At 46.1% G+C, this 27,441-nt stretch overlaps 2 protein-coding genes across 2 annotated transcripts in view; one reads left to right on the top strand and one right to left on the bottom strand.

Annotated features, from left to right (window-relative positions):
* The first annotated feature begins 2,692 nt into the window (after positions 1-2,692).
* On the top strand, positions 2,693-3,517 carry LOC119431570 (carbohydrate sulfotransferase 1). Its single transcript, XM_037699050.1, has one exon. The coding sequence runs from the start codon at positions 2,693-2,695 to the stop codon at positions 3,515-3,517; it is 825 nt and encodes a 274-aa protein (XP_037554978.1).
* Positions 3,518-6,486: 2,969 nt separating this feature from the next.
* The window catches only part of LOC119465743 (uncharacterized), a 54,698-nt gene continuing 33,743 nt past the window's right edge, over positions 6,487-27,441 (bottom strand). Inside the window, exons 3-6 of the mRNA XM_037726210.2 lie at positions 25,120-25,262; positions 14,321-14,438; positions 12,409-12,534; positions 6,487-9,322 (exon numbers count right to left, since the gene is read on the bottom strand). Of these exons, the coding sequence (XP_037582138.1) occupies positions 9,007-9,322; positions 12,409-12,534; positions 14,321-14,438; positions 25,120-25,262 (703 nt within the window). The 3' untranslated portion in view covers positions 6,487-9,006. The remainder of the gene's footprint in view (positions 9,323-12,408; positions 12,535-14,320; positions 14,439-25,119; positions 25,263-27,441) is intronic.

Here is a 27,441-nt window from a genome sequence, read left to right as displayed (position 1 = left end):
GTCCTATTTGGTCTGCTGTAAATAAGAAATTTATGTCTGCAAATTCCGCCACACGGCCAAACACCCTGTATCACATGGTATGGGAATGCGACCGAAACACCGACATCCCATCTCTATCCCCCACCACCCCGAACCGGAAAAAGTGGGGGACCCAGCTCACCAGCCTTGACCCTGATGACCAGCGTCAGTTGGTGAACAGGGCAAGGCAGGCGGCCAGGTCACATGGCTTCATGAACTGAGGAGGCCAACCACAAGGAAGGCGACCAAACAACTTTGTCTGCTCTTAGTAAAGTTCAATCATCGTCATCTTCCACAGCTTTAACTAACATGGATGCGAATGTGGGAATTTTTTATGAGGGTTCTAGGTTGTGCGCGATCTGTCTTTGTCGCTTTCCATTCATTGCCGAAGAAAGTTGTTTGTGATGTGCGTCGTGGAGAACCCTAACGGCATCTTTTCTGCCTGGCCCTCTCCGTGACGTCACGTGGCGCCTCAGGTGCTTCCCACGTTCAACCGCTTGAAGTGGTGGAGAATGCTGCAGTTATGGTGATAATTTATTATGGTATCCCCTTTAAAACCTGGCAGTGACGAATAGCTACCTGGACTGCTTCAGATAACGAAGTTTTACTACAACTATCGCAGTCCAGCAATGTGTTTACGTCTTTTATATGCACTTTTTCTTCATTAAAACTTCTATCACTGTAATACACACTTACCTATTAGCTCCGAGCGCAGCCAACAGACATCCGCGTGGCGTCAAGGCTAGGACTCGCATCTGTCGTCTGCTAGAGTCCGGGCGGCGTACGCGTGCGTCCCATATTGTTTCAGTTTGTTCGCTCCAGTTTTGCATGCTAATACACTTCTGACGGTACTTTCAAATAACTTTTTCTTGGTTGTTTTTGTGCGTTAAATTTATAAAAACAGCTCGACAATCTATTTCTTAAAGGTAGTATTCAGTATTATAAGGCCTCGTCTGTTTCTTTTTGCCAGACCTCGTTGGCGTTGTCGCACTGCCGTGTATACACGCATGGACAAAGTCAAAGTCAAAAGTAAGATTTCCGAACTTTCTCAGCATAAAACACAGATCTCGCAATGAAGTCTCAGACGATCAGTGATACATTGCGTGAAGGAAGACAGGAAGACACTTAACTAGGTTTTTTACATGCTGCTGACAGTTCAGTTATATGGTCTGTGATTGGCTCTCGCATTCTATCTACAAGGTGGCTTGGATCAGGAACCGCACGAAAGAGCACGCAGAAACACACAGTAACATATACAGAGCCACGTACGAAAGGTGCGCTTCTTTTTTTTTTTATTATTTTAAGCGGCTCTTAGCGTTGATGGAAGGAGTACTGGCAGCCGCAGCCTGGCATAGAATATGCATCGAAAGCTCGCGGAATATGAAACAAGTTTTACGACTTCGGGGAGGCGCTTTCGCACAAGGTGCGTTTGCACGCTCGCTCTGCGCTGACGAATAGGACGTGTCGGAGACACGTATTTAGACCATATTGTGCGGCGAACACGTGTTCTCGCATTTCTTTCTTGTATTTTTTCTATCCCCTTACATTTCTACCTCGGCAGTCATTACAGACCAAAAGCGGTTTCACGCCCACAGGAAAAGAAATCTAAGAAAATGATAAGAAAAAAGTAAGGCGAAAAAATAGACGAGAACCTTCAAGTTTACCTCTCTTGTGTCCGTACCTCACCTCGAACGACACGAGCGCGCGCTGGAAGACGTTGAATGCGGCATCATACATTCACCGGCTGCGAAAGCCCTCAACAAAGCACATGGTTCGGGCCGCGCTTTTCTTCGCCGTCCGTACGCACGCGGCCGCGTGTAGTTTTCGATCATCGCGACGCCGTGACATCCCACTCACCGAAGGGTGGAACTTGACATGCGAACCCTTGACAGTTCCTGAACTATGCGAGAAGGAAAGCCATGATGCTGATGCTGCCTCGACTGTGGGTGAGGCTCCTTCCCAGAGCAGCGCTGGGCTCATTGGTCGCTCTTTCTTGCATCGCTCTGATTGGTCAATTAAGTCCCATCATATCGTACCACACGCAGAACCTCGCCATCTACGTGAATCGAGGTTCTCAATCAGCTGGCACTGAGAGTCGCCGTCGGATTGCCACCAAGCGTGTCTACCCAGACGTCAGGCCCGTGGAGCTGCCCCTTGCTTTGTTTGCTCAAGAAGATACGGAAGGCGTCAATCTACGTCGTGGACTGAACGACGTTGCAGCGAGGACAGGCAAGCGGTCAACAGTAGCAAGCGCACAAACCAGTGCTTCGGAAAGCTCGACGGAACCGCATATACTCAACTCGCTCGTTAAGGTGCCTGCAGTGAAAGGTCCCCACCTTGAGGACGCAAACGGGATTCCTGGACCTTCAGGTATCAGGAAGCTTCCTCAGGTAACCAGCTTACAAAATGATTTCAAAACCTCTGGCTAAGGCTGATGATAGACGAAACTCGAGCATCGTCCAGAGGAACGACACATCACTCAAGGCGAAGGTCGTGCCAGACAGAGTTGCGGAATGCAAGAGGCGCCAAGCCGGCGACCAACGAAACGGCGCTGCCGAAGATTCCAGACAAATACGTCATTGTCGATCCAGCTAAGAAAAAGCTAATCCTCTTGCTCGCTTATTTCCGGTCGGGTTCGTCCTTCCTCGGTGGACTGTTGTCTTCAGCGAACAACATGACCTTCTTCAGTTACGAACCGCTCAGCCTTTTGAGCGCTGCCGAGCGCCTGGGCCCTCTGACGGCCCCTCGCGGTCTGGAGATCCTCGCGAACCACCTGACGTGCCAGTTCCCGCGCATGTCCGACTATCTTGCGGTGGCCCCCAAGCGCTGGAACCACTACGCTCCGAACGCGTTCCTCATGAGGTTGTGCGGTCGCAAGGTCAAGGTGTGTCTCAACCCGGAGTTCATGGCGGACGTGTGCCGACGCTCGCCCGTGCAGGTCGTCAAGGTGACCCGACTCAGCGTTGTCCAAGTGCTGCAGTGGCTGCAGTTGAATGCTCCTCTAAGAGGAAACCTGAAAGTGGTGTATCTTGTTCGGGATCCGCGTGGAATGATCTCTTCCAGGAACGTTATGTCCTGGTGCAGAAGGTCCGCCGTTTGCATTAAGGCCAAGAACCTCTGCAGGGAAATGAATGAAGATTTGGACGCTTTCGAAGAGCTCAGAGAGCTTCTGCCGGAAGCGACGGTGCGCTTGCGTTACGAGGACATCGCGAAGCGGCCTGTCAAAGAATCGATGGCTCTCTTTCGTGCTCTCGGCTTGGAGTTCTCGGCTGGTGTGACTGACTTTCTCAGAACTCACACCGTTGTGAATGACACCAAAGCGCTTCAAAACCCCTACTCGACGGTGAGACGATCCAGTGCCGCGGCGTTCATGTGGACCAAGAAGCTCAACTGGGATCGCGTGAAAGAGGTTCAGACCGTGTGCGCTCCAGTCTTGAAGCGACTCGGCTACAAAGTGTTCCGGAACCAGGAAGAGCTCAAGAACGTGTCGCTTAGTTAACAGTTCAAACACGGGAGTGTAGACGATGGAGATTAGGTCATGAAAATGGCGTGACAACAGGCGTGGTCAGCCTGGCATTTGGGCCAGCAGTTGCTACACTTTAGCGTCTTTCCCGCGTTATGAATGTGTACCATCACGTGCCCATAAGTTAATTATATCTCACATAAATATGAGCGAAAGGCGCGTAACCCCCCTGCGCACAATCCACGGTCCATCGCGGAGCAGTTGCTGCACACATTCATGAAAGAACTCAACTCTCATGTCAAGCAATCTGCTCCTCTCAACACAGAAGCGCTTGCATGACCAGATCAGGTGATCCATGTGGCTTACATGGCTGCATTTAGTGCAACATAAACCACACGCTCAACCTTAAATGCCCATGATGTAGTGTTCTGATTTTGCTTCCTGCACTGCAGAACAAGATGGTTACTGTGGGGTCAAGTCAGTTTTTTATTTGGTGTTAATATCTACTAAGCAAAACAGGGTTCTGATTTTACGTGAAAGCCAGAAAACTGGGCCGTTCTTACTAATGGTGTATATTTAAGCACGTACACAAGCTTATTTCGCCTATAGATTACTTTCAACCTAACATCAGCACATTTATTTTGTGCACCACGCAGTTGTATTTTTCGTGTTAGCCAGAAATCAGGATCGGAAGCAGTGTGCCAGTAGTGTCACGAACGAAGAGTGTGCCTCCGAGCATGTTTCACACAAAGAATAAAAAATGGTGCAAGAGCAACGATGCGAGGATTATATGATAGCATTCATAAAGAGAAGAAACGGTGTTGTATGAAAACTGAAGGCATAATGTCTCATGGGTGGATCGAACTGTATACAAAATTTCTTACGTCATTTCTCGTAGGCCGAGAGGAAGTTCAAGAAAAACGACTAACGAAGCTTTAACTGAAAGCTTGAGCCTTGCTACCTGCAAGCTTGCGTCTTCAGATGAACAAGAAAAATCGAGGATACACGAAACGGAGAAAAATGTGCGAGAAACTGCATACAGTTAACGAAAATCTTACTCACTTGCAGACAGTCAAGCAAATATGCCCACTGCTCCTGTATAGCGAACACAAGCGAAGGTTCAGTTGCACTAACAACCCCAGAGAGTCTGCTTGAAAGGCCCCTATAAAACGGCTTTCCGAGGACAGTCATAACACTGCGCATCCGTGAGAGGTCTCGCTAAAGAACGCGCTCTGAAATACGCAAAGCACATGTTCAGTGTCTGCGGAACAATTACAATACGGGCAAAACGTCAAGCTCCTCTGCTGTATCAGGTGGGATAACAATTACGGCTATCAAGCCACCAGATGAGTGACATGCGTTAAGCTTTATCTACAATTACGTCATGCTGAATGACAAGTACTCGTTTGATCCGGAGTGCTTTTTCACTTCTCACCATGTCTCCCACCCAAGTCCAACGAAACAAATTCACGATAACAACATGCACAGGCTAAATCGATAAAAATGTCATTCTTTTTTCTTTAAAACATCATTATACCTCGGTAATGCACACCTGCTATGCTCTCAACTGAAAGTGGCAGTATTGAAAAAAAAGTTATTGATTGACGCAATTCCCACAAAAGGAATTGTTTCCAAGCGAAATCACTCCGACAATGCCTTGTGAAAGTAACAGCGTAAACGCAGGCAAACCATAAACCATAGGCCATGAATATTTGCGCCCGAATGTACGAGTTAGAAACACCTCCACGTATACATTAATCGTTAAGTAGCGCAAATTTTGTGAGCGAACCAGTACGCGCTTCTCGCTTACCCTGCGTCCTATTTTTCAAGTCGGGTTCTATGACTTGAGTCGCAGTGCAGTGTTAGATTATGCTTCCTAACCTACTGACACCTTACAGCACCTTATTAGATTAATAGGACTCGCAGCATTTCCATAGGAAGGATAAGTTCTAGCCTATGGGGAAACACTAATTTCTGCAACTCGACAAGGCAGTGTAACACCTACAGTATGTTGGTTAAGTATCTCGTCGAGTGAATTGTGTTCTCAGGAATCATAACACGGGAGTCAATCGAATTTGGTACTGAAATATTTAAACATTTAAAACTTGATTATTCTGTGACGTATAATCTCAAAAGTCTGGTTTCTTTAGTTCATCCCCATATGGGCAACATATGGAGATGAACTCAATGAATTAACATATCAATCAACACGTGACCAACATGCAAGACAGTGATGTGTACTTACCTAGCAGATGAAGCAATAGTACTGAAAGATCGCGTGCTGCAAGCCTACCACCCTATAATGCTTAATGACCTCGTCTCCTTATTCTGACATTTTCATAACAAGCTTTCATTCTAATGAAGCAAGCCTTGTCATGACGTACACGGAGACTATATCTGTGACGTATATTTACATCTAACACTTAATAGCGCTTATTTATTCACAACGCAGGTCTTAATACTATTTGTTCGATTACAGCTCTGTTAAAGGCAATCGCACAAGACGCTCAAGTGCGCTTCTTCCCACATTTCAGCTGACGCAACAAAGATGGCGGAAATCAGGCTAGAATAGTAAATAAGGCGTCAGTGTGCGGTCTGGTGGCAGCATTCGTTCCTCCGACTATCCGAGCTCTTCAACCGGGTCTCTCAGTTTTACACAGTGCTCTTAGCCGGAGTTAGGCCATCTTGCATATAGGGCAAGTAGATATGTGGGAAGGCCGGTTCGCGAAATTTATATCGTCTGTTACATCTGAAGAGTGACACGCCTATTGTCAAGGTAACGAGTGATGATGATGATGATGATGATGATGATGATTATGATGATGATCCTTTACCATGGCTCGCACCCACTGAGGGGGATAGGCCAATAATCGGGCGGCAGTAGGTAGCTGAAAAAAAATTCTTTGCGTATCTCATTTTGCGTAACGAGTGCTTGCTTTGTATACTCATCGTTTTCGTCTTCTTCCAATCCACACCAGCGTTTACGGATGAGATGGTGGCGCATGTTTCAAATGAAAAATAAACTTTATTGAAACAACGTTACAGGATGAAACAGTTGTTTAACAGCCCTCTTGCACGAGCGTCTGAGCAAAAGAAGAAGTGAAGAGCAGTGTCATGATCTTACAGCAGAAAGCAACGTTCTGGTACTGTGCCTCTCTTTTTTTCTTCAAGCATTCAAGCGTTTAAAGCTGACACTGCAGCCGCGAACAGGCAGACGTAACGTAGAAGATGAGCTCCACTATCAGCTAGCTTGCGTTCTTTTTGTCATGCTTATCTGTTCGCATCTACGGGCATGTTAATCTCGAAGCTCCAACTAGCCAGAAAGACGCTCTCCAAGCATCTTTCTTCCGAATGCGATGACATCAACGGTAAAATAGTGTTGTGCGTGTATGTTACAGGTGTGAAACACAGAACATGAGTGAATACACATGCGATGATCTCCAAGATTATAGCATAGGATGTGTTGTTGCGATAACATTGCTTAACTTTGCGGACACATTTTGCTTTAAGTGAGATTAGGGGTACTTTCCGCGTCCTTGCATTCGATCATCTTCACCAGCGTTAATCAACCAGTGAAAGCATCTCGACTAGTAATCCCCGATTTCGCATATTCAACCTCGCGAACGCAGACCATCTCATTGAAATTCGAGCACAAAGCAAGTGGAGACACCTAGCGGCATGCCATACCTGCTAGGGTGACAGCTGCACATGTGTTGACCTGTCTACAAATACACCTTAAGCTATACGCCATTATTCGGCGGCAGCAAGTTCTGTTTCGTGTTCCATTACCCTGCCATACGTTTGCTTCCTTCTTTATTTCATTGATTTTCCTACATAGCATACTCCCTGCCATACTCTTGCCCTCCTCTTCTTTTTTCAATTGAGAATTTGCCGCAAGTGCGACCACAACAAACAGGGCCACATTCACCACAGTAATGAACGCTGGCCTTGTTTGTATACTGCACATTATGTCTGTTACGCGATCGTGTCATGCACAGATGTGACCATCACGGTGGCAAGCCTGCATTGGCCATGTATGCTGATGACCCTATCTTGACCTTGACCATGTTATAAAACGAGCTCGAAGAGCCAAAGCGTAAAGGGGTGATTAACCGACTGTCTGGGACTCAGACATTAATAGGCGAAGTAGACGACGAAAAATACGCTTTATTTTCCGCACAGCTTCCCCACTACTGATTCTGCGATAGGATCTGCTGCTAATATACGAATGGCAAAAATCCGCTACATTTTATGTTTGTGTACTCACTCACAAGGCAGCAAAACTACTAGCTCTAAGAACATGCTTTAATTAAAGGCCTATCGACGAACATTGCAATGCAACTTTTTATCTATGATCCTCCCGATATCTTAAAATTTTCCCATTATCTCTATTATCTCAGTTTCATTCCTTCGGTTTTTGCTGCGCCTATGGCAACATCAAATGTGAAAAGTTCAGCCTGCTCGTGATAACGAAAAGGTGTCCTTGCAGGCCTGCCTTGATGATACTTGGCTAAAAGACCACACGATTGGGAAAGCGGGCCTTCATTTTTACTTTCTCTGCGTTATAAACTTTGTCCTCACTTGCTGCATTAAGTTACGAAATAAAACTGACACATGAGTACCGTTCGACACAAGCAAAGCAAGGTCAGAATCTGAACATCTGGACATTTCGGCTGCGCTCCAAGCCTGCCTCATCATTGAGCGCGGAAATTATTCTTCTGTACGATTCTCATGAAGACCAAAAGCCCTCAGCAAAAAAAAAAAATCTTCAGATTTTACTCACTGCATTGCCTTGGATTATGCATATTTCAGTAAAACAACCAATGACGTTTTTACGCTCCACCGTTCTGGCTGCGTGTCACTTGTCATCTATGCAATGCCAGGACGAGCGAACCGCGCTATGTGTTCAGTAGGCGCTACAGGCTATACAACATGTAGCCCACACACTGTACAGTAGCGGCCGTTCGAAAGCGAACGCTTTGCCTCGTGGTCATATCATACAAGAGGCTGCTGTCACTGTGTAAGCGCCTGTAGAGGGATCACATTTCTGTTCCTGTTTTCCTTGCGCCCTGCTTTCTTCAAAGCGTTTCCTGGAACAGCTGCCGGAGACCAGTCGTTCAGTTGTGGGAGAGCCTCGAGCCCTCGACTACGCGGCCTTTCAGCAAAAGCACCGGGGGCAAGACACGTGGCCAAGCGGATACACTGCCAGTCTCCAGAAGAGGATCTGTTTCCCGGCGGAGGTTAGCAGCGCCTTGCGAGGGATGTTGCCTATGCTGCGAAATCGGGTAGCCTCCGAATGTTGTAACCTCGCGGAGGTAGGCAATTTTCGGTAGCTGGTCTCCGTCGACATCTATGATTCCTCAACCCCCCCGGACGCCTAGCGGACCAATGGGTAACCCCGTTATAGTAGAGCCTTATCATCACTACTAGCAGCCCCGAAGCATTGTTTCTGCGCCGACACGTCTCCCGTTGGCCGCTTGACGTCTCTTGAACCCGAGCAGCCAAGGATTGGGTGAGTCCCGCGCTCATCTGGACCTGACCAGTAACGCTGGCACCAGCAGCGGTACGCAGAGAAGCGTCGACGCCATTGCCGTGCTGGGTCGCACGGAGGCGGCGGCACTGTAGCGGGACACCTGGCTGCTGGGTGTCGGCTTGAGCGTGTAGACAGCCGTGCGCGGGTACCAGGTGGTGATGGAGACCACGGATTTCTTGGGACGCCGCGTGCTCGTGCCGGCGGGGCCCGAACCTACTGTGGACGCTGAGGACGCGACGATGGGACTCGGCGAGGCCTCGTTGCTCGAAAGCGGCAGGGCTCGAGCCCGGGGGCACTTGTAGGATAATCTGCGCACGACGTAGAAGAACGAGTGGACTCATTACGCCTTTACCACGATGAATTAGTTTAAAGAGGCATACATACATAAATGCGCACTGAAATAGATAGATAGATAGATAGATAGATAGATAGATAGATAGATAGATAGATAGATAGATAGATAGATAGATAGATAGATAGATAGATAGATAGATAGATAGATAGATAGATAGATAGATATGATAGATAGATAGATAGATAGATAGATAGATAGATAGATAGATAGATAGATAGATAGATAGATAGATAGATAGCACGAGTCACTTGTTTATGGGAATTACCTCGTAGAATAATCCTGTAAACTTTATTTCCGTCCACAGTACACGCAAAGTGAAAAATAAATTTAAACATAAAAGGTTGCACTGCTGTTGTGTGGCTTGATATGTTAGCATTTTCAACTTTAAAAGGGATGCCGCGACAAGGCCGGACGCCGAGTCGTTTGCAAGCTGCTTAGCGTCAGATGCTCCAAAGTGCCAGTAAAATAATGAGCTGCAAGAAGGGAGCAGTTATGGCAGTGTCAGCATGTGCGTCAGCTAAAAAGGAGCTTTATACGCGAATAAAGAGCAATGAAAACGTTAAATAGCTAAATAAGATCGAAATACTCACGCCCCTCCGCTTTATTTCCTGATGACTTCTGAGTAAAGTAAGTAGGGCCTGAGAAGCAGGCGTGAAAAAAATAAAAAGGTTCTCGAGGCTAGCCGGCACAGGGTGATACCCTTTGAGACTACTCATTCGCCGAACGAACGATGCAGCCGTATCTCGCCTATAATCGGTGGTGCAGAACATTAACACTCGGACGAACACTAATTCTACTCATGGAGGAAGGAAACCCCAGGAGAGGCCCTGGCCAGCACGAGCGTATTGGAGAAAGTGTGGCGGAAGTCACGTGCCGTTTTTCGCAAAAGAGCACTGGGATGGGTACCCCAAGTGTCAACGTTGCCATGACAACCGCGGTCCTTAAGCTTCGCTGCTGCTCTCGGTCTCTGAAAAGCGAGATAACATTTTTCCGCCGGTGTCGTTCCCGCAGCACCTTTTGTTCGCCAGAAAAGCTGACTTTGGGGTTTGGTGTGTAAGCTTGAATCTTGTGTTTTGGGTCTGTGAGTGCGAGTGTCGGCCAGCAATAGATACACTCAAGCAGTCACGGTGCGAGTCTTCGTCGTCTTCTTCAACGTGCCACTGAAAAACACAGGAGTGCGTCTGCTTCATTAATACTGCTACAGAAGTTTCGTAGGCTTTGTTTTGACGCGCGTCGGCAGCACACACTTGCGGCGGCTCGTAACGACGCAAGTTCAAAGTTCGCGCTCATCTGCTCCGGCGAGCTGCAGAACCCCTGATTGGAGGCGCAAAGAGAGGTGGCACACCAACATGACTGCACTTCCGGCTTCAAAAAAGTGACGTCAGGGCCTCTCCTGTTTTGTTTCCTTTCTCCATGAATTCTACTGAAGTATTTTAGGGTTATGAATCAGAATGTATTCAACTAATAAACTTTTAAACGAATTACTTTACGGTACATATATTGCAATTTACAAACTGTAGTCATTGAGTTCACACACCATATTCACTTGGAACAAATTCTGAGGATTAACACCATTTTCGAAATATCAGTTCCCAAAGTGTCTGACAAAATTCACTGGTTTTCCAGTAATTGCTAAGCTTCAATGCATAAGCACGCATTTTGTTAAAAAAGTAAGCGTTACAACGTACATTTTTAGCGCTAATTTGACTGTACTCACCTAAAAACTGGTGCCTAGTTTCAAATATTGGTGGTTCCTGCTAAATGTGCCTTGTAAAATATTTGGCAGTTTGTTCATTTGACTTAATCACGTTTTTGGCCACTTATGATCTCCCACTAATACGGAGGTCAGCCCCTTTCGCGATACCAAAACTTTCATTTTCATCTGACTTATTCGCTATATGTCGGCTAAATTGGTGAGGAAGCTAATTAGTGCAAATTAGTAATATTCAATTGTGTATTTTGATTTATTGTTGCAGGTGATCGTCCGCCTCTTCGAGTAATCCAGATCAATAAGTAGATTTCTGCTATATGCCACAGAGGGCTTCTAAAATTTTTGTTAGCGCTAAAAAAAATAAGAAAAGGAACGGAATCAGGGTGACCTACTAAGCAGCCTACTAAATAGCCGACTGCAACTGATTCGGCACAGCGAGCAAAGGTGTGATATATACGATGTCACATTGTGTAAATGCGTAGAAAGTTTATTAAAGGCATGTGACCTTTCCGGAATAAACATATGGAAGTTAGCGCCGTGTATTCTCATTTCTATGTCTATCCCCGTCTTTTTAGTGCAATTGAGGTTCCCAGTATGACAGACCGACTAGGCGGACTGAATTCCTTGGTCTAATTGTGAGGCATGCCGTAGTCGGACACTGCACAACAGTGTCGACCCCCTAGGGTTCTTTAACGTGCACCTATCTTTGAGTACACGAGCGATTTTGCATTTCGTTATATGAAAAATTCTGTTTTTTTACGGGCAATAACCGCGATCTGATTACTAAGTACGCCATAGTGGAGCACTGGAGATGAATTTCGACCACCCATGTTTTTTTTAAGTGCACCCTAATTACGGTACACAAATGCTTTTGCATTTTTCTCCCATCCAAGCGTGGCTGGGATTGAACCCGCAACTTCGAGCTCACAAGGGTGGAAGGACTTGTGTAAAAAAATATCGGTCGCGTTATTTTGTAGTAAACAAGCCCGGACGTTAATTCTTAAATATTTTTACTGGAAACAAAAATAATTATTTGTGACCCTTGGCTGCTTCTAAACTTCCCTAAATTAATATAATTCTTTAGCGTTCAGTGCCCGCGTCACGTATGCACTACGAATTAGTCACTGAGCGCTATGGACGCTGAACTTGTCAAAAACCGTTCGCGTTGAACAATAGTCACACAGCCACGTCCAGGTGTGAACTTTCAGTGAATCGCGGTCATCAAAGCCAGCAGCTGTCATCTTACATCACCAACAAATAACATCCTGCACGTCATTCGAGTACATAAAGAGACCTCCTGTTCGCGGTAAAAAGAAGGTTTCACTTACGAGTAGTAGGACTTCCCGCAGCGGTCGATGAGAAAGGCCATGGAGTGGTCCATGATGGTCCTTGCCCGGTTTCCACACAACCTGAGCAGGGGCTCGCTGACACAGCTCTTGAACTGGCTGTACGAGCTGCGTTCGAGAGCACGGCAACGGGAGAATGGCGAATTGAGCAGCGACTCGGGCGTTTCAAAGGGCCACTAGTATATAGCTAGAGATGTTCGAATCGCAATACTTCGAATCGAGTCGAATACGAACGTTCGAGAGAAAAGACGTGCGAGTATCAAATCGAATGCGTTCGTATTCCTAAACAATGTGAAATATAAAATTTGCGGACGTTGGCCAGAAGAAAGGCTTATTTGCGTTATTTGATACGCGTTCTACCTTTAACAACTGGACGCCCGATCAGCTGAAGAGCTTGTATTGGAAACAAAATTTAAAGGTGATCGTATGTGGTTCACCATAAACAATCAAAGTAAGAAACAAAGGAATACCACGGAACCCAATGCGGTACATAAAACGTTGTGCTCACTGAAGAAGCTAATTGAAATAGTGCAGCAGAACACATCGGTTTAAACGGATAGAATCATGACGATACGGGATATATTGCACCTAAAGAAAGACAACAAACTTATAATCTGTCTAAAGGCGAGCCATCCTTGTTGGACGACTGGGAAATATTAAACATAAGTTAACGGCTCTACGCGTTTGCTCAAGAAATGTTGCCTCTGTGCCACAACCCTATAGAATCTCAAGTGAGAGAATAGTTCGGAACAGTTATTACTGGCACCGACCTTACTCCCTGTAGTCTCCAACAAGTGTTATCTCTTATGTTTGAACAGAAGCGAATAATCAATTTGGAATCGTGACTTCTCGAATCGAATGCAAATAGAATATCAAGAAATATTCGATTCATATTCGAAATTTTGAATATTCACGAACGGAAACTAATATCTTATAACACAATATGGGCTTCGAACCATCTTTTAAATGCGTTCTTTTCATCTGATCTATTCCTTGTCACGCTTGAACAATCCATCTACACGGTCATTTCAAAGAGGCGTGACCTTGAATGGAATGACGCCATCAGTACGTGCATTTTTGGGTACGTGATGGTGTGCTGAGAGGAAGTAGGCAACTTGATGTCGCGAAAACGAAGAATTGGAAAACATGGCACACCCTTCAGACAACTTACTAACCGAACAGCTTGGCCATTATAAAAGTCCACTTTATAACTTCGATAATGTGTCTTGTTGCACCAGAGCGCGTTCAAGTTAATGGACTGCGCTACGAATTTCTCGGCTTTCCTTCATAATTTAATGGCAGAAAAAAAGTAATACGTCAAATGAACTAACGTTGTTTCAGTATACTGCAGCAACATGAATAGAGAAAGACAGACAGATCTAGCAGATCGCACAGAACTTATATATGCTACCCGGACTGTTGACTTAACAAAAAGGTGCTGTTCTTAAAGCTCTTTAGCCGAATAAGTTATTTGGGAACCTCTACGGTGAATGAACTTTCTTGAGGAAGGAAGCTAGAATCAAAGGTCGATGGTCAATCAATGAATGCCCCTGTGTTTCGGGTTTAAATTAATGTCCTTCGCGTTGCCATCTGCTTAGACACCTGGTCAGTCTCAGTAGATAGAATAATTACACTGGAAAGTCAGTAGTGGGGGAATTGAACCCCGGACTCAGACAATTTTTTTTTCAATCGCAGGACTTTCAGTATAAAGAACAAGCATGAGTTTCCCTTTGAAACCATCGTGTTCTACCCTCATGAGTGCCAACTTCCCATTTCACGATGATTATTCTAGCCGAGCCATCCATAAATCTGACCTCGCACATCTGCAAGCTCAAAGTACGCAAGGTGATGCACCTAACGCATCATGCAGTTTTTTTTTTTTTTTTTTACGCACCAACATATGTGGTCATGCCTGGAGGCCGGGTTGGTGACCTGGTCCACCATGGCTGTGTAGAAGACGCCGCAGTTGTCGACGGAGACCTTGCGGAAGCAGGACGCATTCTGCAGGTATTCTGCGAAGGAGCGATCATCAAAGAAAAACTGTTGCCGTATCTTCGTTAATGTGAAACTTAATTAGTGACTAAAGCACAGTTTGTGACCAAAGGTAAACGTTCGGCATGGATCTGCCTGGTTGGTAAAAAAGTGAATTAAATAATAAAGAAACTGACTTCCAGCGCTGATCACGTGTCGCGCATCCCCCCTCTCTTAAAATAAATATATATTTACGTGTGCTGCTTTACTTGTCAGCTTGTTAATTTATGCTTCCTCATAGCCTTGTTGGCCGTTTAGGATGATGCAATAAACGATGATAATGATGATAAAGATCTAACCACGCACTCTAAGGAAAGAGAATATTTGATGCACCACCAATTGTGGTGCAGTTCTGAGTGAAAATATTGTAACGGGCTTCGATGTCTTAGATTTCTGCTTAGATGTTCATATTTCTCTCCAGCAGGGGGCTATTTAGTCCATCAGTGAGTACGGAGATACGCACCTAATGAATCACCAATACCTCTCCGTACTGCCGCGGGTAATTAGATGTAATTACCTGCGACAAATACCATGCTTTTAGCCATACTTACTTTTAATGTGGGACCTCCTAAACGCGTCGATCAAATGCATCATGCACTTTACAGAGCGAGCTACGTCATTCACCACAGCAAGAAGCGCACTGTCACGCGAACGTTAGTTAAGTGACATGACGGCTACGAGAACGATACACGTCACGGAATAAAAGGAGTTAAAATTGCAGCGAGAGTGCCACACGGTATACACTGTTGCAAATTTCTGAAGAGCATAAAGCCGGGTGGGTAAATACACGCTGACAATGTCCACCAGTGAACAATAACATTTCAACGTTATGAAAAGATGTATTGTCTAGTCATTGAGGGCCGTATAGGCCATGTGTCATAAAAAACGAAATCAGATCGGCCGCCGTACAACGCGCAGAAAACCAACAGCCCGTTCTACCTTGTATCTTTGGGTCGTTCGCTAGCGACGGCTACAAACCAACAACGGGCAACACAGAAGCCTCTGCCATTGTTCGAGGTCACATTCCATACAGCGCCACGCAAGAATGCGTTTCCGGTTTCCACCACGCAGTACGGACCCCCGTCGTCGAACGTGTCTATTATAAAACACCCATTGTCGATTTTGGCCTCCCGTAAATAACTATACGACTAGAGTAACAAACCTATCGAAAACGGAAGCCCGGTCCGGCCGTGCATACCGCCGGTCGAAGCATTGAACGCGGAAACTTACATGGGCCACGGACAAAGTTTCCTTTATTTTTTTTTCTTTTATCCGATCCGTGTAACGCGACAATGCAACTCGCCGGCAAGGATAGGTGAGCTGATCGCATCAGCGAGTCTGCATGTTTGGCGGCCCGAACCGTTATGCTGCATCGCGTTGAATGAGGCTTTGAGGAAACGACGGTACCTCCTCTTCCTTTCCTCACCCTCCCCCCCTCCACCCCCCCCCCCCACACACACACATACATCCGCTTCCATAAGCTCCCCATCCTATGCTTCCTCTGCTGTACTAATTTCCTCCGCCGTATTATATGGCCGCAAAGCTACAGCCCTTTCCTCTTTCCTTGGCCCGGTGCAATCCGCATACGCAGTGGGGCAGTCCCGTCAGCAGGTATAGTCTCTTTCTTTCTTTCTTTCTTTCTTTCTTTCTTTCTTTCTTTCTTTCTTTCTTTCTTTCTTTCTTTCTTTCTTTATCACCCAAACACGAGAGCTGAGCGTTACATTCTAGCTCCGTGTGGGGCTGGCGCTGTTTCAATATAGGTAGATGGTGTAAGTTAATGGCAGATGGCCTTCTGCCCTTCCCTCCTTCACTCACTCTCTCTTTGTGCGTCAGCGTGAGTGCGCATGCGTGCATTTGTGTGAGAGGGAAAGGAGGGGAAGTGCAATCTTCAAAAATTAAAAAAAAAAGAGCGTCTAGTAGCGCTTAAGCAAGTTTTACTTTTGCGGCCGGGTTTCAGCGACTGGCAAAACAAACTTGCGAAACAATGGAGGTGTTGGTCAATCGCAACACAACGAGTGGCAACAAACAGACGCAGTTGTCTCGAACATTGCTGATGTACTTGCAGAACGTTTTGGCCCTACTGCATTTGGTGTAAAAGATGCTTCTACCTCAGGTAACCTTCCTTCTCACTCTGGTACGGTGTGTACGCTATCAGTCAAATAAATAAAAAATTAATTCTGTAGTTTTACGCGCCAAAACAACGAATTGATTATGACGCACGCCGTATTGAGGGACTCCGGATTATTTTTTCCCACCTGTGGTTCTTTAACGTGCACCCAGTGCACCGTACATGTCAATCAATGACTATACCTTGCTTTGAAGTGTATAAAGCGCCTCAAATCTTCCCTCTTTTGTGGAGCTGATGGTATCCCTCCCGCACTGCTCAAGACGTATGGAAGCATACTTGTCCCTCTTCTCACAACCATCTTCAACAGTTCCCGAAAGTCTAGTACGTTCCCTAGCACTTGGAAGGTAGCACGGGTAGTGCTCGTACACAAATCGGGTGCTAGAAGTGCAGTTACTAACTACCGGCGTATACATATCCTTTGCGCTGCGTCAAAAGTGTTTGAATCTGTATTACATTTCCTGATTTACATTAGTACTAAGAACATTTTAATAGATGAACCGCATGGCCTTGTACCAGGGCACTCCTCAACAAAATTGGGCACATTTATGACCCATGCTTCCAGTGTGGTACATAGGGGAGAATTAGGCACTCTTTACTTTGATATAGGTAAAGCATTTGATGTATTCTGCCATAAGCTCCTCATTACGATACTGACGAATATGGGCATAACTTCTTTCATCACTGCTCTAATTACCTAAGCAGTAGATCGTGCTTCGTTGGCATTAATGGACAGAGCTCTGTTAGCTATGAGTTCACTAGCGGAGTTCCTCTAAGATCCGTTCTTGGCCCTCTTCTCTTCCTACTGTTCATACATGACATTCTGTGAGCAATTCAACACTCTTCATTCATTATATATGCTGACGACTGAAAGCTGAATTAATGCTGTCAACAGTGTTCACGACTGCATTGACCTCCAAAAGGACATTTGTTCACTCTCAAACTGGTGTAGAGAAAATAAGCTATTATTATATGCTTCCAAACATATGGTATTAGGTTACACGCGGAAAACACACCATGTGAACATTTTACACACCCTTCGGGCTGCTCTATTGCTCAGGGTCAATGAAATGAAAAATCTTGGTATGTACTATACCTATACGACAAAACGCTAAGCTTCTCTTCACGCGCTATACATGCGAAACAACGTGTCCTTCGAGCTCTTGGTATTGTTTGTAGTGGATCCCATGACTTCCGCTCCCTGTTGCCTTTCTGAACTTGTATGTGGGTCTAATGTGTGCCTTCCGCTACTAGAGTAGTTTGGGCGTTACGTGCAAATCTAATTTTGACCAAGTTGAACGCGTCCAATATGAATTGATATCTATATTAAAGCACCACTCTTGCCGTTCTGGCGACCATAGTCCAGCCCTCTAAATTATACCTCAACTCACAGCTCTAAAATCAAGACGTATTAGATCAGGCTTTTTGTTCCTTTATAAGGTGATCCATGGCATTATACATTGCCTAAAATCTTCTTGATCATGTACAATTTTCCGTGCCAAAAGTATACGAGGCAGCATTCCGCATATTCTGCGCACTTAACTGCTCGTGTAAAGCTTTGATAGCGACATTTAATTTCCATTCTTATGTTATTGCAAGGACTCCGTAAAAATAAAGTATTGCATAAGGGATCATATTACGTGATCGTTAACGTGCAGTACTTTTATGATTTTCCTTCAACGAGAACACTGGCGCAACGCAAACACATTTCAAACGCATTATAGTTTGACAATTAATTGGAAGATGTCGCTTAACTGGTCCCGTCGTCTTCATCGAAGACTGAATCAAAGATTTCTTCTGGCTCCACTGTTATTCACGCTTTAGGTTAAAGGCATAGAAAGGTGACTGGAAAGCGGTGAATTAGGTTTTGACTTATCTTACATCCGTAATGGGCAAAAGGTGCAACAAAAGGTCCCTGGGCTGATGTATGCTGACGACATAGTGCTACTAGCGAGCAATGCAAGGGATTTACAGAGATTCGTGAGCATAAGTGAAAATGCAGCGACAGATCTGGGCCTTAAGTTTAGCCCGGAGAAATTGGGAATGATAATCTTTAATGAACAGACCAGTAATCAACGTGGTATCAATTCAGCAGCAGGTCATACCCATAGTTAATCAATATAAGTACCTGGGTGTATACATAAACGAAGGAAAGATCTACTCAAGCGTCCATCAAGACAGCCTAAAACCGAAAGGGAAGCGGAATGCAGCAATAATTAAACATAGAGTGCTCTGGGGTTACAATGAATAGGAGGTGGTGCGAGGTATTTAGAAAAGTGTAATGGTTCTAGTGCTAACGTTCGCAAATGCACTTCCGTGTTTTAAATAAGAAAGCTTGTCGGGGTTGGTGATGAAACAGGGGTCAGCAGGCCGACGGGCTTTGGAAGCCCATCGTAAAACCACAGATGAGACAGTGCAAAGTGACACGGGTTAGGCTTGTTTTTAAGTCAGAGAAGCACAGAGCAAGAAAGATTAGTTTAGAAGAAATATTAAGGATCATGGAAGAAACGGAATGGGTGGGTAAAGTGCACAAATATCTGTACCTCAAAAGAGCCGACACGGAATGGAGGAATAGGTCAAGGACGTTGGCAACCAAGTACAGGGTAACCCAAAGTGTACATAGGCAACCAGGAGTCATAAACAAGAAAGTAAGAGAAACAGAGACCGCAAATTAGATGCAAAGGATGGCATCAGAAAAGACATTGAAATATGTACAAAAATGACAAGAAAGAAATCAGTAGGGAACATCTGTATTGTGACGCAAAGGGGAGTGCCTTGCTATTTGAGGCCCTAGCTGGCTGCCTGAGGACAAAAACATACCGGAGCAAATATGCGCAACAGGATAGAGTTTGTGTGAGCTGAAAAAAAAAACTATCGTAATGAAATGCCCAGGTAATGGAAACAGCGAGATTGGTAGGGAGTGTCCACCTTCCAGAAACGTCGGGATTCAGAGATCATGGAAGGATCTCTGAATCCCGGATGGTCAGCAGTCGAGATAAATAAGAGACGTTTAGAGCACTGGTGGGAAAGAAGTACGCAAGAGATTGATATGACCGGAGTCATTGCAAGTGCAGGTAGCATTAAAATATAGTGATAAAGATAGCGTTAAGATGGAGATCAGATAGGTAAAAGGCTAGATGGCGATAGATGTAGTAAATTCTGAAATAATCAAGCAGGCTAGATGACTATTTGTCTCCACCCCGTTTCAAAGGGGATGTAAATTATCGTCATCATCACTATCATCATCTTTATCGTCATCGTTTCCACTGCTCGTCATGTTCATCATCATCATCAGCCTATTTTTATGTCCACTGTAGGACGAAGGCCTCTCCCTGCGATCTCCAGTTACCCCTGTCTTGCGCTAGCTGATTCTAATTTCTACCAGCAAATTTCCTAATTTCATCACCCCACCCAGTATTCTGCCGGCCTCGACTGCGCTTCCCTTCTCTTGGTACCCATTCTGTAACTCTAATGGCCCACCGGTTATCCATCCTACGCATTACATGGCCTGCCCAGCTCCATTTTCTTTCTCTTAATGTCAATTATAATATCGCCGTTCTCCGTTTGCTCTCTGATCCACACTGCTCTCTTCCTGTCTCTTAACTGTAGGCCTAACGTTTTTCGTTCCATCGCTCTTTGTGCGGTCCTTAACTTGTTCTCGAGCTCCTTTGCTAACCTCCAAGTTTCTGCCCCATATGTTAGCACCGGCAGAATGCAATGATTGTACACTTTTCTTTTCAACGACAGTGGTAAGCTACCAGTCAGGATTTGGCAATGTCTGCCGTATGCACTCCAACCCAATTTTATTCTTCTGTAAGTTTCCTTCTCATGATCAGAGTCCGCTGTGAGTGGTTGACCTAGATAAACGTTGTGGCTTCAGGGCCGTGGCTTCAGAGCCAGTGGCTAGCTGAGGCTCTCAGCGACGACACAGGGTGCAAAACCATCCAAAAGACAACATTTACTGCCCGAATCCCCAGGCCACAGTGCCCCAGGCCAACTGAGCAGCTTCCCGATCGCCGCTCCTCGCGCTACGGCCCCAAGCTGCCTGCGCGTGGCACAGGCGCATGCACCAGGCCCCGACGGTGATGATGACGGCACAGCGGCGCTGCTATGCAGCCGGCGTCTCCATAACGTACTGCTTTACAGACACTCTAGAGGCTGACTGGCGATCCTGAATTCTTGTTCCCTTGCCAGGCTATTGAACATTATCTTTGTCTTCTGCATATTCATCTTCAACCCAATTCTTACACTTTCTCGATTAAGGTCCTCAATCATTTGTTGTAATTCGTCCCCATTGTTGCAGAACAGGACAATGTCATCTGCAAACCGAAGGTTGCTGAGATATTCGCCATTGATCCTCATTCCTGAGCCTTCCCAGTCTAATAGCTTGGACACTTCTCCTAAGCATGCAGTGAATAGCATTGGAGAGATTGTGTTTCATTGCCTGACCCCTTTCTTGATTGGTAACTTTCTACTTTTCTTGTGGAGAACCAAGGTAGCCTGGGGGGATCTTTGCAGATATTTGCCAAGATATTCACGTATGCCTCCTGTATTCCTTGATTGCGCAATGTCTCGTCATGTTCTGCTCGTCATGTTGAACGTAAATAAATTAGCAGTTCAGAAACCAATTAGAGTAAACGAACAATGGACGTAAGCCAATTAGCCCAACTTAGCTTAGCCCTTTAGGCTACACCCCTTTGCTGTCTAAATTCGTACCGCGTTCTTCTTGGCTCTCAAAATTACACTTACCATTTTTCATTCCATCGCTCGTTGTGCGATTCTTAGTTAATTCTTAGGCTCTCATTGACATCCGAAAGTTATCGAGCTGTTGTATATACTTGGAAAGGTTAGGCGTAAGCCTAAACGAGGAACATCTAAGAAACCTGCGGTGTCCACATTACAATGTCCTGTTAAGTAACGCTGGAAATAATTTGAAGCAAACGATTAAGGACCTTAGCTGACAAAGATTTCACAATGAATATACAGAAGGCAAAAGTAATTTGAACGCCCTGGCAAGAGAGCGAGGGTTCATTATTGGTAGTCAGCATTTAGAAGCTCCGTACGGGTACATTAACCTTGACCAGAGTAGCGTCAGACAGAGGACCCGAGTCATACGTACGACCCAAATTTCCAGGCAAAAGAAGCGGTTGGAGAGCACATGGCAGTAGCACCCACATTGTATGGTGTCCGGGGCATGTTGGTGTCACTGAAAACACAGGGGCAGACGCTCTTGGTCGCCAGACTTCAATCCGAGCAAGCAAGCTAGGACACCATAATCGAAAACAACAAGAACATACTAGCATGCGATGTCTGAGAACATCAACGTCATTCACGCCAAGAACTCGCCGCACCAAACCCACAATTAACCGTGGAAGAGGTTCGGCTATATAGAAAAATCCAAACAAACACCTACACACATCTGGGGCGGTGGCATGCCATCTGGCCAACCAGATATGCCAATCAATGCCCCTATTGTGGAAGGAGGCCATCCTGGCACCATGAAACATGGGAGTGCCAATCACGACCCCAAAATTCCAATTCACCTCAATTAGCTCAAAATTTCCTTGGGCAGCCATACTCGCCCGGACTGACCTGGAGACTCAATTGAGCCTCCTCGACCAGGCACGGCGCGTGGCGGTGGCCATTGGAGTCCTGGACTGAGAAACTACCCTCCGGCCCCCTTAACCTTATTTTTCCTGAATAAAGTTATTTCTCTCTCTCTCTACCTGTGCTAAGCTATGGGCCTAAAACATAAGATGAAAGTTATGTGCCAGGTAAGAAACGTCACATGACAGCAGGACTGCACATACGTATGCACTATTCCTGGCCGTACGGCTTCGGGAGGAAGCGGACGGCGACGCAACGGAGCGCGAGCACTTTCAATGACGCGTAATCGACGGGAAGTTCGCGGCGCATGCGCGTCGCATTTCGCGTCGCTGTGTACTGTTGCGAGCGGGGCCGGACGCCGTCCACAGGTGACTGATTCTTTTCACGGGCACTCCGGCGCGCTCTGAGCGCCGTTTGCTGCATTTCGGCCCCGAGCGTCGGGAAGCCGGAGGCCCTTACCGTAAAACGCGGAATTTCCCCGTGAACCAAATGCATTCCCTCGTTCTGTGAGTTTCGCATCTACGCCTCAAGCGTGGATTCACACGGGACGGTGAACCAGTACTTTCGACCGATGAAGGAAAACTAAACGCCAGGAGGGAGCGTCACGTGTTAAAATTGAAGCCAGAAAAAGTTAGTCCAACAGTTCATTGTGTAGCCGTAGATTTTATTGTCTTCCACCGCTGCGCTCCCAGCAGGCTCCTCCGTAAGACAAGTGGCGCGACAGCTACTTGCGGCTGTCACACTTGTGGTTGACACAGCGTCTGTCACACTTGCGGCTGGCACAGAGCGGTTGACAAAACAGCTGAATAATTACGCATCGATTAAAGCCCACCGGGAACCAAACACACTGGTCTGAGCCCGACCCCGCGCAGGGTCACGTGCTGGGCCGACGTTCTGAGGCACGGAAGAAAGAAAACGCCATGAGAATGTCTTCACGGAGAGTTAGGTTGTGAAGGATGGTTGGCGTTACGGCATGCTTTCTAGTTTCTTTCCTTCCTTCATAGCATTCGGCATAGGTATCACGCGACTTGAAATCACGTGATATTTGTGTCATCGCAACGATCCGTCCCTCTGATTTTCGTTCCGTGATTGACGTAAGCCGCAATCACCAACCGGGATTTCAGCCAACGTTTCAGGGATAATTTTAGCTATATGTCCTATTTTTTGCTGGGAAGATAAGAGAGGTATTTAGTTTGGGTATTTGAATTAAGGTGTTCATACTATCACTACAGTTCAAGTCTAGGCACAGAGTTTCAGTTAACCTTTTCGATGGGGGCTAGTTGATATGGCACGTCTGAAGTGCGGCTTGCTTGTTTCACATTTGCAGTTATAGTTACAGGTAACCTTGTTATTACAGTTATAGGTAACCTTGTATTATTTAATCTAGTACTAAAAGACGTGAAAATGGCGGATACATTGAAAAGCTAGCAGAGCCCCTCTGCTTCCTAAGAAATTTTTTTACTGTATAGCAGTAGTTTTTCATTCACTTCAAGCACCATTCTCGGAAATTGTACAGCCTTCTTTCCCAGTGTATGCACATGCAGCTGCACGTAGGGCCGAGTAAACCAGAAGTGTCGTTATCTATAAATCTTTTGCATGCTGTATAAACACAAAATGGCGGCGAATAGCACGTTCGTTAGTGCATGCATTCGAACACCGGACTAAAGAACTTGAATACCTCAAATTTGACCGCATACATAAAAAAGAACTTTCTGCATTCCTCGTAGTGCCCTGTGACTGCTATGAGGTCATAATATTACCACCTGCATGTAGGCCGGCTTTTTCGAGTATCAGCAGCAACGTGGGCTGAATGTGCCAGGGATAATAACACCGCTCCATGCGTTGGGACTCTGCGTCTGTTAAATATTCTGATTTACAAAACTGCAGGGGATTTGGGTGTGTACTTAAAAAAATGATATGATAAACAATAATACTCAGTACGCAATACCGTTCTTCGTGCTCTCTATATTATGCGGAAAACCGGCATATTTCGGTTTTATTTCTTTTTTATGCGACGTCATTCTTAGCCTACGTCCCCGCTAGTTTCGGTTGCATTTGTATATACGGACGACCGCGTACCCCGGATCTACTAGTATAGCCAGCAGACTAGAAAAAGAGACAAAGAAACAGAAAGTGGACGAGGACAATGCTGGACCAGGAAGAAATGGAAGAGGGACAACAAAGACAAGAGAGCACTTTGTTCTTGTCTGCTGGCCCTTGTATAATAATTAACCAATTAACCCACATTTAGGTTATTAGCGCGATAGCGCTTAGGGCCCCGTGTCGCAGAAAATCCGGCGTCGGCATCGGCATTGGCACCCGCGGTCCGAGAAAATCATCCCAAACCACGTTTATGTATGCCACACCATTCTATCGTTTATGTTGCTCACACCTTGTCTTGTATTCTTGGCAAAGCTATTCCTCGGAATTTTGAGACTGACAATCCACAAACAAATTTCATGAAGCAAAACACCCACAGCGCATGCCATTTATGCTAAGCCTTCTCAGATTGAAATATTAAAAGTGCGAAACAAATACGGAAACCTGAAAATGATGTAATTTTTTTTTTTGCGCGGTTGTTCACTATCTCCGGGATCGGCCCACGCAGGAGGCCGCGTCTCCACCATAATCTCGCCTACGTGCATAGCGTTCGCCGCCAGTGTTTGCCAGTAACCATTACGGTTGCATAAGCTGCAGTCGTCGGGAACCATGAGTAGCAGTCAGGGATATTTGAATGCTATCGCGTCCCACTCTTAAAAGCGAAGCTTATAAGCGTCCTCCCAATTCTTCTAATGTACACAGAAGTATGCGCATCGCAAGAAGCACTTCGGCGAAAGATGCTTGACAGAATGCGATCGCATGTTCTCACGCACGTCAGAACTGCAGCAGTGCAAATAACGAAAAAGAAAGAAAGAATGCCACTTTCTCACCCTTCTGGTAGCGCTCTGAGCTGCATATTGCATGAACAGTATCGATCGAATCGCCGACGGCGTTGTTAAACTTTGACCTCTGGTCCTCGGTGGCGCAGTCGGTCACGTATCGGCGAATGCAGTCCACGAAGCGGCTCCACATCCTGCCGAATGAAAGGAGACACGTCACGTGACGGATAGGAAGGCTGCTGCCACGTTACAACGTTTCTTTTGCTTTCTTTTAAATCAAGCGACAGACACACACAACACTCGCTCACTCGCAGAGAAATCACCATTGACAATGAAAATTTCTAGCACAGCCTAGAGACAAGAAACAGTACGGCCAGAATGCAGACAGTTTAACTAAGAAACAAATCAAGCCCATCGGTTCCTCAGCATATGGGGCATATTCAAGGAAAGCTTGACGCCATGACGTGAATACGTTAGTCTGGAAACAGTCAATTTCGACATCGTGAACATGCCAAACTGTGTCCGCCTTTCCGCTTCGCGTAAATGTGGATCACCGGAGGAGGTCACGCACCAGGACTGCACCAGTCCGACCATCACTTCCTGACGAGGCGCAAAGCGCATTTCGAAACACACCTACACAAGCTCGGCAGTACTCGCGAGGAAAACCTCACCGATGGCGGTAGCTATGTAGTGCAGCAGTCGAAAACCCCCGCTGACTCATTTACTGACGAAACTTGGGACTCCGGTTATCAAAAGGCCTAATCTCGAACGACCGTCTTCGGCTGGCTGGTCTCCAGGAAGGCATGCCCCAGACTTCCCCGTGAGCGACGCGCGTCGCGTTGCACGCGCGCGTGAATCAGGGCTTGACCAATGTGGTCACGAGCGAACGACAACTACCGCAAAACCGCGTGCGCTCACGTTCTCCGGTCACGGAAAGGTCCGCGCACACTTTTCCTCGGACTGTAACCGGAGTGTGACCAACCCGACAAGTTTAAGCCTTCATGCCGGCGCATATTTCTCGATGCCCTGTCTAGTAAGCCCGAGAAAATCCGTAACTGCATGCGCACTATACAGAAACTGTCTTTTGAATTGCTTGCTTTACTTTATTTGGATAGTTCGTGCTGCCCAAGAAACAATACTGTTGAAAAGTGTACACCCCGGGAAACCTTTTCCTGCATGTTCTTAAAAGATTAAAAAAAATGAAAGTAGCTATACCAGCTATAATTTTTGAAGAACTCATCGGCTCTTCGAGCACTGAGTATAATGAACGGAATTACTTTTGGCAGTAATTTCATAAGATAGTTGTTACTTCGTTAACTTCCTCAAATATATCTATGCGGTGGGTTAGAAACCCAATCTAATCCATGTGGAAATTTTCGAATTTTCTTGCGGTGAAAGCGTAGACGCGTACTTGGACACGTACCTGCTTCAAGCAAGGATTCTTTAGGCTGTCGTGCTGCTTGCTAACGGCATTGCCTGAATTCAGGATTCAAGTTTCAAGAAGTAATGTCAGTGCAATTCTATTGCTTGTAGCATACGGGGAGAGAATGTTATTTAAGTACCCCTGACTAGAAGTTTTCGGAGCACGGGCGTTTGGAAATACCTTTATGAGGACTGAAAGCGCAAGAAAAAAAAATAAGAGCCATTTAATCACGCTCAACGCATCCTTCGAAGTTAAACGCACACCTTACCGCTATCTCAATACACCTTCTCAACTTAGGTGCTTCCAGACCTCCATTCGGACTTCCTCGACGTGAAGCTTCGCTTCTCTGTCGCCTTTGGTTAGGAGTTGCCTTCACAAAGGCATACTCTACATTAATTGGAGTGATCGACAGTGCAGCATGCGAGGTCTGCGGCACCGACGAAACTATCGACCACCTGCTGTGCCACTGTCCACGATATGCCCCAGAAAGACAAGAACTTGCTGACGCGCTAAAAAAAACTGGACAATCGGACGCTTTCCGTGCAGGTGCTGCTGGAACACCGACCCCATCGCTCGTCGGCCCATAAAGCGGTGAAGGCACTTTTGTGCTTCTTGAGGACGACGGGCTTGTGTCAACGTCTGTGACTATTAGTGCACTTACACACGCGTCAGCGAACTAACCGCTAATTTCCCTTCTTTCCTTCCCTCCTCTCTCTCCCTGTCATCTTTGTGTTCCCTCTTCCCATTCCCCCGGTGTAGGGTAGCCAACCGGACGTTATTCTGGTTAACCTCCCTGCCTTCTGCCTTTCTCTTGCTTCCTCCTCCTCCATCCAGAGAGAGAATAAATTTTATTTAGAACTGCACCGGCAATTTTTCTTGTGGGCGAGACGGGGGAAAAGGGCATTAACCCCTGTCCTGTCCCACCCTCCCTCCATCGATGATGATGGCTT

This window comes from Dermacentor silvarum, chromosome 10, assembly GCF_013339745.2.
Source record: "Dermacentor silvarum isolate Dsil-2018 chromosome 10, BIME_Dsil_1.4, whole genome shotgun sequence".
NCBI lineage: Eukaryota > Metazoa > Arthropoda > Arachnida > Ixodida > Ixodidae > Dermacentor > Dermacentor silvarum.
The sequence above is the reverse complement of the archived record's forward strand: the minus strand, read 5'-3'. Positions and strand labels throughout refer to the sequence as shown.